General features: G+C 41.9%; 1 protein-coding gene across 1 annotated transcript in view; it reads left to right on the top strand.

The window, feature by feature from the left end:
• The first annotated feature begins 227 nt into the window (after nucleotides 1–227).
• STX18 (syntaxin 18) overlaps nucleotides 228–12,105 on the top strand; it is a 64,873-nt gene continuing 52,995 nt past the window's right edge. The window contains exon 1 of the mRNA XM_068679903.1: nucleotides 228–580. Coding sequence (XP_068536004.1) covers nucleotides 419–580 — 162 coding nt within the window. The 5' untranslated portion in view covers nucleotides 228–418. The remainder of the gene's footprint in view (nucleotides 581–12,105) is intronic.

The raw sequence follows: 12,105 nt of genomic DNA on the forward strand, positions 1-12,105 counted from the left end.
AGCTTCCCCGGGGTGAGCCCGTGAAGGCAGATCAGCACGGCAGCTCCCCAAATTCTGGGGAAGAGCTGGTCGAGCCCCGGGCTGCTGGCTGAGCCCCCTGAGCTGCTGGCTGAGCCCCTCAGGACGCCGAGAGCCGGAGCCGGGCGGCGAAGCCCGTCCCTGGCCGCGGCTGCACGCAGCCGAGGCCTCCCTCACACGGCCCGGCCTCCACGGCGGCCCAGGCCGGGGGGTAAAACACCTCGCAGGGCCGGCGGGCTCAGCGGAGGATCCCGGCAGCCAGCCCCACGGCCAGCCCCACAGCCGGCCCCACCACGCTCCCTCACAGGCTTCGGGACCGGCCCCGGGGGCGGGCGGGCGGCGGAACGCGTCGCGCGGGGCCGCGTTGCGCGGGGAAGGCTGCGCGGCGGCACCGTCCGCCATGGCGGTGGACATCACCCTGCTCTTTAAGGCCAGCGTGAAAACGGTGAAAACCCGCAACAAGGCGCTTGGGGTGGCGGCCGGGGACAGCGCCAGGGATGAGCTGCTCAAGCGCGGCGCTGCCCGCTCCAAGAGCGACTTCACCGGCCGGGCACGAGAAGTGGTGAGTGCGGGGCGGAGGAAAAGGGGGGACGGCAGCAGCAGCAGCCGGGTCCGGGCAGCGCTCCCCGGGGAGCCGGGGCTCGGAGCCCCGAGTGCCCGCAGCCCGCCCGCCTACCCCGGACGGATGTGGGCTGCGAGCCCGGCGGTGGGCTCGGAGCCCGCCCGTCGCCCCCGGGGGCTCCCCTTCCTGCCGGGGCGGCGCCGCCTTCCCCCCGGGGCGCTGCCCACAGCGGCTGCCACGTAGGAGATGGCGCCGGGAGCCGAGGGGGCAGCGGGTGTTGGTGGCACAGGGCCGCCCGTTTTGTCATCCTGAGTTTGTGCCCTCCGTCTTGCGGCTGTCAAGTGCCGGCTGGAGGTGAGCTGCAGGTGACGAGAGCACCGGGACGCCGCACGGCTTGGGACGAGCGCTGAGAGATCGCAGGAGCGGCGGAGCAGTGATAGTGTCCGTCAGCAGTGCTGCAAAAGCAAAGTTGCTGCCTAACTTTCGCCTCTGTACCTGGTGAAAGGGAGGGAGAAGAAAGTCTGGGATCAGAGCAGGGTTTGAAAAACACCTTTAGGAAGGCACTGGACTGTATTTTGTAAGGGGAGCAGAGTGCTGAGTGTGCTCTCTGAGCACAGCCCGACCGAAATGTGCAAGTTCAGGACTGAGCAAAGAGTGACAAGTAACCTTCATCCTAATATCGTCTGCCTTATAAATAGTTGAGTTTCAAACACAAAGGTTAATGTCAAAGTTCTGTCTCCATTGCACTTTTCCAGTTTCTAAGAGAAAGCACTTAAAAGTTGATGTATTTTGCAACGCTTGACACCAGCTGCTCAGTGGTTGCTTTGAGGCCTAAGCAGAGGGTGTCAAATGAGGTGCCTGTTAATTGATCACGTAATTATTAACTGTCCATGAAAAGTTGATTCAAGTGACTTGTCAGCTGTGAGTTCTGTGCTGGGGATCAGTCTGTGGTGATAAGACCTGTCTGTAAAGCTACATTCAAGAACTTCGTCCATAAGATTTGATTTTTTTTCCCCTGCCCGCCCTCCCTGTTCCCCAGCTTCTGCTTTTAACTGAACTCTGTGGTGTTAGATCAGACTCCTTCAATCTTACCTGAGAACAGGGTGACTTTTATGATTTTAAATACAGTTTGTATGTGTAAATTCCTAGAATTCCAAGATAATTGAATTTTTGTCATGAGGCATCATGTTGGCATTTAACTGCATCATCACAGGTGCAAATTTTAAATATACTCTTTAAAACACTCTCACTTGGACTGACACTGAGAGCAGGTTGTTATCATCTAAGGGTCTAGCCAATGTGTGGACACCTTGTCAAAGCATTTCACACTCATGCTTTTCTCATTGCCCAGCCACTGTCCTGTGCTGTGTTGGCATGCTAGATGTACGTCTTTTTCTTCCTACCTTATTCTTCCCCACCCTCCTCCCCTCACAGCTACCATTTTCTTTTGGTCCCAGTCTTCTCTCTGAGCTCCTCGTCATTTCTTAATTTCCTAAGGGCACTGCCCAGGCAACAGGAAAAAATGCGAAGATGTGTCTGGAAGTATCTTGCTTAATTACATCAGTACCAAGCGAAGTAATTGGCTAGTGCCACCACCATGGATGAGCTGACTTATCGGTCTGATGGTGAGAATGGGTTTAATTATCGTACTAATGTAAACAATGGATTCGGAGAAAAAGGCAAGGCCTTGCCAAAGCAGATACGAGCATGAATGCTGTGAATGTGTCAATAAATGAGTTGGAGTGAAATAGATCAGGCTCGTTCTGTTTCTGCTCCTGTAGCTCAGTTACATTGGTGGCAGCAGAGCCAGACACCTGCTGGACCAGAGAAGTCTTTATAACACTACTTTTAGGCCTTCTTTAAGAAGGTCTGATCCTATGTGTGAACAAACCATAGAAACTGTGCCTAGAAAGAGTAAGCTTTGTAGTGAAATAAATGATTTCACTTGCTTGCTTCAGTTAAATACAACTTGATTTGATTACACGTGTCAAAGCCTCTTTTCAAATACTGTCATAGCAATTTTTAATTTGCCTACCCATTAAAAATTGAGCTGCTTCTGCCAAAACCATGCAACTCACCTTGCAACTGTAATACTTGATAGATGCATTAATTCTTTAATACATCTCTATTTTAAAGACATACACAGCGAGTGAATTCTTCCCCTTGTACTTCTTTGTACTGTTTGTTTTTTAACCCAAGAAACATATCAAGCTGTTAACTACTGTTGTCTTTAGAACTTGCCCTGGATATCAATCAGAATACGCAGGTAGGATAGCAATGGAGACCCTGAATAATTTACACTTGGGCAGTACTTTCATTGTGCCTTATTTGGCTGAGCAATAGTTGAAGACCTCTGTTTGACATGCAGGTATAGAAGTGATGAAATATTTCTGCAGAGTCTGCACCCAGCCACGCTCTTCCGTGCTACGGTTGGGGTGCCTTGCCTGACTTTGTGCAGGGTGGCAGCAGCATGGCCAAAGATTAATGTAATGTTAGTTGTAGAGACTGCTGTTGCTGGTGATGTTAGACTTCAGATGAAACTGATCAGTTTGGTTAGGAGTGCTCTGCTAAATGAAAGAAGACTGATATGGCCACAAACTTCTAAAAACGTTTTCTTTGCCCCAGCACTGACCTATTTCTGGCTTTTTTTGTGTATGTAGGATTTCTTCATCCGTCAGCTGCATTTTTCAAGCATTTGATTGTCTTACATGCAATGTAAAATGACAGAAACTGTGTGTTTAGTGCGTGTTGTTGGAATCTCTGCCCGTTTGCCAATTACATATTGACTAGGATGAAGAGAAGAGCTGACTTCTATGATTCCCTTCAAGAAAACTATGATACAGTGATGAACTCTTCAGTGCTTGAAATTTATAGAAGACCGTTAGAATTTATATTGTGTGTATGAGTGCTTTTGGGCCAACTAAAACAAAAGCAACATTTTATTTTTCTGTCCTTAAACTTTAATTGTGACATAACTATTTAAAGTGCCATATATGGAGATATTAAAGATTTTTAATCACACTTTTACATGCTCACACAGTGACTTCATATCAGATTTGGCATCAAGCTGAGCTGTTTGCTAAGTGATGGAAGAATTGTAAGGACAAGACATATTAACATTAAAAAAAAAAAATTGGGTTTGAATTAAGCATTGAATGACAAATTATCCAGAACAAATATAGCATAGGCCCAGGTTATGTAACACTTGTTCACAGCTTTACTGTAGCCTTATACTTGTTGTTTTGGTTATTCTAAGTGACTGTCAGTTTTGGAAGGTGTTTGGCACTTGAACTTCTACTTTAGAGCAGTCTTGGGGAATCTTACTACTTAAGCCTTTCCTTTTTGCTTTTTATGGCAATGAAAGTTTTTGAGCTATTGGGAAGATCTGTCAAATATGCTTCCTAGTTGTTTGAAAATATGGAAGGAATGAGAACTTTCAATCACTGCTCACTGTTCAATGTGGAATCATGGCTGAAACAGCCTATTAACAGAAATAAAATTAATGGTCAAACAGAATTTCATGATAGGCTTGATTACAACCATAAATCACTTTTTTTGTTGTTGTTGTGCTAGGGAGATTATCTTCTTTAAGGTGTTTCTAAAAAGCCAAAAACCGAAGTGCAACAGCACAAATTCTTCAAAAGCAATACCAGACATTCTGAAAACATATCCTTGAGAATGGAAAATTTGAAAGGTTAAATGTTTCTAAGTCTTTAAATGCAAAATTTCAGAATGATCAAATGTCTGTGTTTGAAGCTGTTGAACACATAAGGATGCCAGATTCACAAGGCTACGACATCTGTTCTTCATATAACTTGTGTGTATGGATTCTATAGGATGATTAACTGATTTTTTTTTTTTCTTAAATGGGTATGGTAGGCCAGCATTCACATCAAGAGTATGTTCAGTTGCTCTGTACATATATTTAATGAGGAGGAAAAATCCCCACATAAAACTTGTCTCCAGAACTAGTTCTTGTGAAAGCCATAACAAATGACTTTGAATATAAATTTTGAGCAAACTTTTTAATTATGAGGTGGCCTAACTTTCATAGCATACTGTTCTGACTGCAGATCAGCTCCAGTTGTTGGAGTTTGTTTTGTAGTTCTGTTGTTGGTTTTTGATGTTATTGATGTTACTAACATTGCTATTAGAAGAGGGGGAGAACTGATGTTTTGTCATTGGGCCCAAACATGGGATCTCGCTGCACATCTTTGCACAATCTGGCATTTAGAGCATCCTTGTAGGATGAAAGAAAGGAGCAGGCATGCTTGTATATGATGTTTACAGTTCCTGAATCTTTGCATGGCGTTAACGAAGGCTAAAAAAGCATTGGAGAATGCCCAAACAAGGAGCTGGACTCCCAAACTGACTGTGTTGTACCACCTTGAATAGCACAACAGAATTATTGACACAGCACAGTTAAAAGTAAATGGTTTTAAACATAATTACATTCTGATCCCTGGCAGGCTATTCCAAAATGTTTGAAGAGGGATCAAGACTAAAGTGCAGGACCCCATAACTCTGTAATGTGCCTGGTTAAAGTGCGTAAGGACTGGGAGGTCTGAAGGATTTTCCATAACCTCCCGTGGGTGTGTGCTGGCCTCAGTGCTCAGCCTCAGCCACCTGCAGCTGCTGTGGTAGTGACACTTCCAGAGGGGTCTGGAGGGGAGAAGTAGGGATTGTGTGCTGGTCTAAAAGTAAAATGTGTGCCAAAATGCCAGTGCCGGGCATTTAGCTTCTCACTGGAATATGACAGTTACTGTGTTGCCTGTTCTGAGTCAGCCTTGGGTCAGTAGTTGCAAAGCATAGCGAATTACTTCTAAATTAGTAAACAACCAAGAAATATTCAAAATACTAAAAAGAGAGGAGAAAAAAAAAAGGGGGGGAGTCTACTAGCCTGAGACAGAGCAACTAAAATGCAGACAACCCCAACTTTATCACTACTTAGTTTCAGTTTATGTGTGAAAAAGGAGACTCAAGTGAAAATCTGGCCTGCTTTGTTCTCTTGCCAGGGAAAGCAACATTTCAGTATTAATTGCTCTGATTTTTTTTTCAGTTATACACACACTTCTAATAACACAACAATACTGTATTTATCAAGACCACCTGCCAACTTCCAGTTAACTTCTTTATGTTAAGTACTTATATTCCTTTTCACTTGGAAATACCAGTTAAAATAAAATAACCCACTTGCTATATAGCTTTTTATAGGATGGGACGTGCGTTTGCCAGGTCTAGAATAGACCTGAATGGGACCTAATCCTGAAAACCTCTGTAGCTGAGATTGGTACCATTAAAAGTCCTTGACAGCACACAGCCAGCTAGCCAAAGACTGCGTGGCCATGGAGCGAATTATCCCGATGTACTGCAGTGGTTGACCCTAACCAGTGCTCTGAGGGAGATGGCCAGCAATGGGTAGGGTGATATGCTTAATTTGTTTTTTTTTTACACAAAGCAGACTGAAAATTTCTAACCTGCTTTACTCAGGTTAGTTTATATGATCGTTTTGGCTCTAACGCTTACATAAGAATAACTCCCGTGAGAGGATATTTGGATGCAAGGGAAATATATATTGCTTACGGTATGACCAATTACAGTCTTTATTGCAAATTAATGGCTGTGCCAAAGTTTGGACAGCAAGTGATATTTCAGTTCACTTCTTAGGTTTTAATGAGAGGTAAGTTCTAATAAATTGGGCCCATAGCTGAGGTCATCGGAATTCCTTCTGACGTCTCCCTCGTGCCGTGCTGAGCGGCCACTTTTCCCCTCAGAGTTCACCGGTGGGGCTGTGTTTTGTGCTCCAAGTTTTCTTCCCCATTTGCTAGGCAGAAAACGTAAGTCTTAAATTATGCGTTTTCAGATGGGAAGATGCAGAACACTGCTTTCTAATATTTCAGATTTATCTCTTCTTCCCTGCAAATGATGGTTAATGATAGTTTCTTATTATGAATGTTTATTATTTTTACCTCTCATCCTTGTTTCAGAAGAAATTTAGCCTGAGAGGTGGAAGGCAAAGAAGTTGATAACTTTAATTATGGGGCTAGAAGCATAAAAAGCAAATTAAGGAAACAGCAGAAGATATATTTTTTTTTAAACATTTTTGGAGAGGAACGAAATGCTGACCTTGTTTTATGCAGTAGGATTAAATGCCAGATCACTAATGTTCCCCATGTGATGCTTCTGGTTTTAGCAAAACTTACATCAGTAACAGTGGTGAGGATATAGGTCAGCCTTTGGGGAGGAGTTCTGAACTCTTATATTTTGGGAAGTTCTGAAATGTCTGTACAAATGCCTGTTGTCCTCTCCTCCCTTTGTTTGTTTGCTTTTAAGTTCATTCTTAACTCCATGGGAATTGTTTTCTGAATGTAGACTGAACAGCAGGGTTAAAAGCTGGCTTGGGAGACAGCTTTCCTTAGTTGCCCATTAGCTTTGTTTCAGTTATCTGGACCTCACGTGGTGCTGAGGAGTCCAGGAGAACCCCAGTGCTGCAGTTCATGTTTTGAGAGCAAAGGGCCCCTTACCTTTGTCCTCTCCTGCCCTTCTTCCAGGGCCAACTTGCCTGTGGGAATTTCATTCCTGGCTTGCAGTTGCTGGAGGAATTATTTGGTGTAGCTGGTCACTATGAACTTTCTTCAAGGTATGGTTGTCCATTGACACCTCCTGTGACCTGTTGATTTGTTGCCTTGCTAAAGATTAGGGTAAACTCAATGGAAGTATGTTGTCTGTATGGAACTGGATGTTAAACCTTAGATTTCCTCGTGTTGCCCCCTTCCTTTCTCAAACATAGGTTATCTTTTGCATGACATCTAAAGAAAAATGGTGGTACAGGGACAGGGTGTCAGGTCTGTGGGATCCAGGAAGCTGGAGTGATAAAAGGGAATGATAACAAGCGCAGCAGGGAGTCAGCAGGCGTAGCAAGAAGCAAATAGTCTGATACAGGTTAGAGAAGGGACAGTCAAGCATGAGAGGACAGAAATATGGATGCTTGTACAGTTACACAGAGAGGGGCATTTCTTTTGTCTCAGAGTACTACTTCTGTTAATTTCTAGTAAATCTAGACTCAGGCCAAACAGTTTTCTCCTCTGTGACAATTAGCTAACAGAGTTTCTGAGCCATCACAGATAGTAATTGCTTTGAGCTCTCAAATACATCGAAATAATAAAATGGGGAGATGATTTAGGATGCTATGCTTCATACTGTTGGAATAATAAAAAAGGATGTTTAAACCCTCTTAGGGAACAGGTATTTCAAAGCTTAAAGAGATTGCAACTTCAAACAAAATGAAATCATTGCCTTCAACTACTTGTACTGAGACTCTTCTGGTTTTGCTAACTTGGGCATGTTTTGTCAAATTCCTTCTGATTTTTTGATAACGAGGGAATAACATTGTTTTAGTTGTTGTTCCACCATAGATAAAATGATATAAATTACCAGTAGAAGACTTTGAAACTAGATGCTCTGTCTTTGAAATGTCAGACCACTATGCATGAAAATATTGTTCAGGCTGGCAGATATTAAAGCCTGGTATGATAGTTTCCGTGAAAGCAATTAAAGGGCGAAAATTGGAGATACGAACTGTTGGCAACGGTTTGTGGGAAAAACTTTCTTTAATGTCTGAAATACTTCAGTTTAATATAACTGTTTAGAATTGTAAATTACGAATACTTTATTGAAAACATATTTCCTGGCTTCAGGGTGGTGTGGCAAAGCTTTTTGTCTGCCAAAAGTGACAATTTTTGGTGACGGGGTGCCAGCCTTGAGGTGTGTGCTTGCCCCTCTTTATCCTTCCATTCTGACTCAGTGTGCTCCTTTTTGGCTGAGAGCAGTGAGAGCGGTGGGTGTATGGCATCTGCTGAAGGTTAAATCTATTCCACTTCCGTAGGTATTGTCCAGCATTTGAAAGAAATAAACAAGACCCAGATAGTTAAATGTAACCCAAGTCCCTTTCAATCGTTGCTTTTCTACTATTAATAGATTGCCTGCTTGACATTTCTCAGCGGGTATTTCCTTTTTTGGTTGACTTTTAAACCACTTTGAATGTGGACTTAATTTTACTGATTCTGAACTGAATATTTAATTTCTGCAGTACAAGCTGGGACTGACTGATGTTTCCTACTTTTCCATGTCTCTGTGGCATGGAAAGTGAGAAATAGGCTTCAGGTGAATATCAGCAGAGGTTCTGTGAGGACAGCTGAGGTCCTTAAGTATTTCTTTGGTCTGGGATTGAAACTAAGAGGAAGGGTCTTGTTCTGTGACTTGTTAAAAATGGTCCAGTAGGTTGATTAGACTTCTAATGTGGAGCAATATTCTAATCAGATTTTTAATATGGTCATTCACTGATTATTTTTTAAATGGAAAAGCCTTGGGTGAAAATATGAAGTCCTCAAATGCTTAGTACAGGTGAAAGGTAGCAAGATTTACTTTAGAAGACCAGAAATAACCACACTGCTGGACATAGGGTCATAAACAGTCTCCAGGCAAGAGGAGAGTTCATTAAAGAAGTAGGAAGACAGGGATGTTTGTAAGAAGTGTACTTTTGGGGGTCTTCTGAGGAGTTCTGAAACTGTTGTATCAGCTGCTGTCTTTTTTCATATTGATGTGGGTAAAGTACAAACACAACTGCATTGTGGATTTTTTATTCTTGCCTATTTTCAGGTGGTTTGGATGTTCTCACAAAGCAGCAACAATTTCATATTCCCAGGCTTTTCGTTTCTCTTTCTGAAAAGAAAGCTGTAATTTCTTTAAGAGTTTTTGGCTGAGCTAATGCTTTTCCGTCCCACCCCCCCTCCCCTTAACTCCAGTTTAGCCTTTTAACTTGTGCTTTTTCCTGAAAAAAGAAGAAAAACATTGTGAGAGCTGCGGAGGAGCACACTGCTTGGTCTTGTGACACTTTATGTATAACACAAAGCATGCTATATCTGATATCTGTATTATTCATAACTTGTTCGCTCCTACTAAAAATAAATGGTGATAGCAAACTGACATGTGAAAGACAAACATGTAATGGTGATGAAAACGATTTAATGATTAGCGGAGAAACAAATACTTATTGAAAATAAAAACCATGTCTAAAGGCTCTAATGCCGACTTTTGGAAACATTACCATGTTGTGGTATTTGCAATACCGTGTGTCCTGTACAGTAGATATTGTTTAAAATTGCTTGGGAACTGGAGCTTGCAATTGTGAGCTTGGAATGTCCTGCAGATAATTAAGTTGTGGTCAGGCTTTAGAAAAATAAAAAGTTCTCGAACTATGATTTTATAAACATGCTACAATAACATTTCTTTATATTTAACAGTTTCTTATAGAAAGCTGATACTCTCATGAGGCATTCTCTAAAGGTAAAACATCAAGAAAGAAAAAATATTAAATTAAAACTTCACTTAGGATGTTGACAGTTAGCTTGTAATATTAAACAGATGTGCATGTTCTTGGGATATTCTTCGTTCAGAACTTTGTTGCATACCCATTTTCAAGTGACAGCTACAAATTTTTGAATAATGTAAAATTCCCCTTTCTTTAGCTGTCTTTGTATATATTTTTCTTAGGGTCAATCCAGCTTTCAGCTGGACAGTGTGATGCATACTGTAGTTTCTGCCATATTATACAAGGAGCGGGTTCTTTTATCTAGGCTTAAATTGAAGCACAGTTCATTCAACTCTGTTTTCATAGCTGTGATTTACTTTATTTAAAGATTCTTTGGCCCGATATTACCCTTATGTGTAAGTGGGGTATTTATTAATTCTGGTCATGGTTATTGTAGGGCGTAGTTTGTCTGTTTGGCTTCCTAGGAAGCACACAGGAGACAATACCAAAGTAGTGATACTTAAGCTTTTAAAAGATGAAAGTTTAATGAAATATGGAGGGAATTGCAAAATCAAGGCAGAGACTGTAGTGCTCTTAAAATGACAAATTTTTGTGCTCGCATCTGTTTTAAACATTTTCAGAACAAATATATATTATATATATAACTAATATATAAACATATAAAACATATATGTGTGTTTTTTCAGCAAAGAGCTACAAAAATGATCTGAAGTCTGCAAAAATATTCTTTGTGGTGAGAAATTTCCTCCTTCTATTTTGTTAGGAGATGTAATCACAAGAGGAAAAAAAAAGTCTGATTGTCTATGGATTGTACAGAAAACCAAAACCAAGATACACTGCTGGAAAAAGTACGTTCTTGTGGTGTGGCTCAGCTGACCCTTGATTTGGGAGATTTTGCACCACTTGAAGGCTCCAAGTCAAGTGCACACACTGTAATATACATATGGTAGTCAATGGGTAATGCAGGAGTTAATACACGGGGTGGCTCAGGAATTCCTTTTTACATGTGGGACATTGCTTCTTACCAAAGCAAAGAATTGGATACTGGTTTCCCAAATCCCAGACTACTGCTCCAGTGACCTATGACTCTGATCAGTCTGACCTTAGGCTGTGTGAATGTATGATTGTTCTGTCTTCTTTTTTATTTATAAATGAACTTACAGGAAACAATGTGTTAAAGTATTTCTAAAATAAAATAGTTGTGTTAGACTTGCCAGGGTGCTTAATGAAAGTATCTACCACAGAAGTTACTTAGTGCAAAGTTAATTACTTCATTTATGACGTTTTTCTTGATTTCTTCACAAATTTCAGAGGACGTATGAATGTACAATGACAGTTAAATTAACTTTTTTTTTTTTTTGTTTAAAAAAAAGCATTATCCGAAGTGAGATACTATTTAATATAACAGTACTACCTTGCTGTAGTCTGTTTCAACCCATTTCATGTTTATGAGCTGGGTATCTCCTTGTTTTGTACATTTTCTGATCTGTTTAAAAACACAATGATGTATTATAAAGGCAGTGCATCTAGGTTGTAAGAAAAGATTTTTATCTGTATTAATGATGTTGTTCCAATTCCTAAGATTTTTAGTTCGTTATGGAATCCATTGTGGTGTAGATGGGAAATGCTCACAAGAACTCTGCTATATCATATTCAAAAACTTTATATACAGTAAAGGAGCATACAGACAATATGGGGAAAAATACATGCAAGAGACAATCAAAATGTAAAGGAAAGAAACAAAGGAAAACAGTATCGAAGAGTTAAACTCTGTTCAGCTAAAATGGGGTCTACCATAACTTCTTACGTTCCAGAGGAGGGCCGTGAAGATGACAGAGGGGCTGGAGCACCTCTCCTGTGAAGACAGGCTGAGGGAGCTGGGGTTGTTCAGCCTGGAGAAGGCTCAAGGGAGACCTTAGATCAGCCTTCCAGTACCTAAAGGGGGCTACAAGAAAGCTGGGGAGGGACTCTTTGTCAGGGGGTGTAGTTATAGGTCAAGGGGGAATGGCTTTAGACTAAAAGAGGGTCTTAGCTATCTTAGATAAGATATTAGGAAGAAATTCTTCACTCAGTGAATCACCACTCAGGGTGGTGATGCACTGGCACAGGTTGCCCAGAGAAGCTGTGGATGCCCCAGCCCTGGAGGTGTTCAAGTCCAGACTGGATGGGGCTTTGAGCAACCTGGTCTGGTGGG

The sequence above is a fragment of the Anas acuta genome, chromosome 4, assembly GCF_963932015.1.
Source record: "Anas acuta chromosome 4, bAnaAcu1.1, whole genome shotgun sequence".
Classification (NCBI taxonomy): Eukaryota; Metazoa; Chordata; class Aves; order Anseriformes; family Anatidae; genus Anas; species Anas acuta.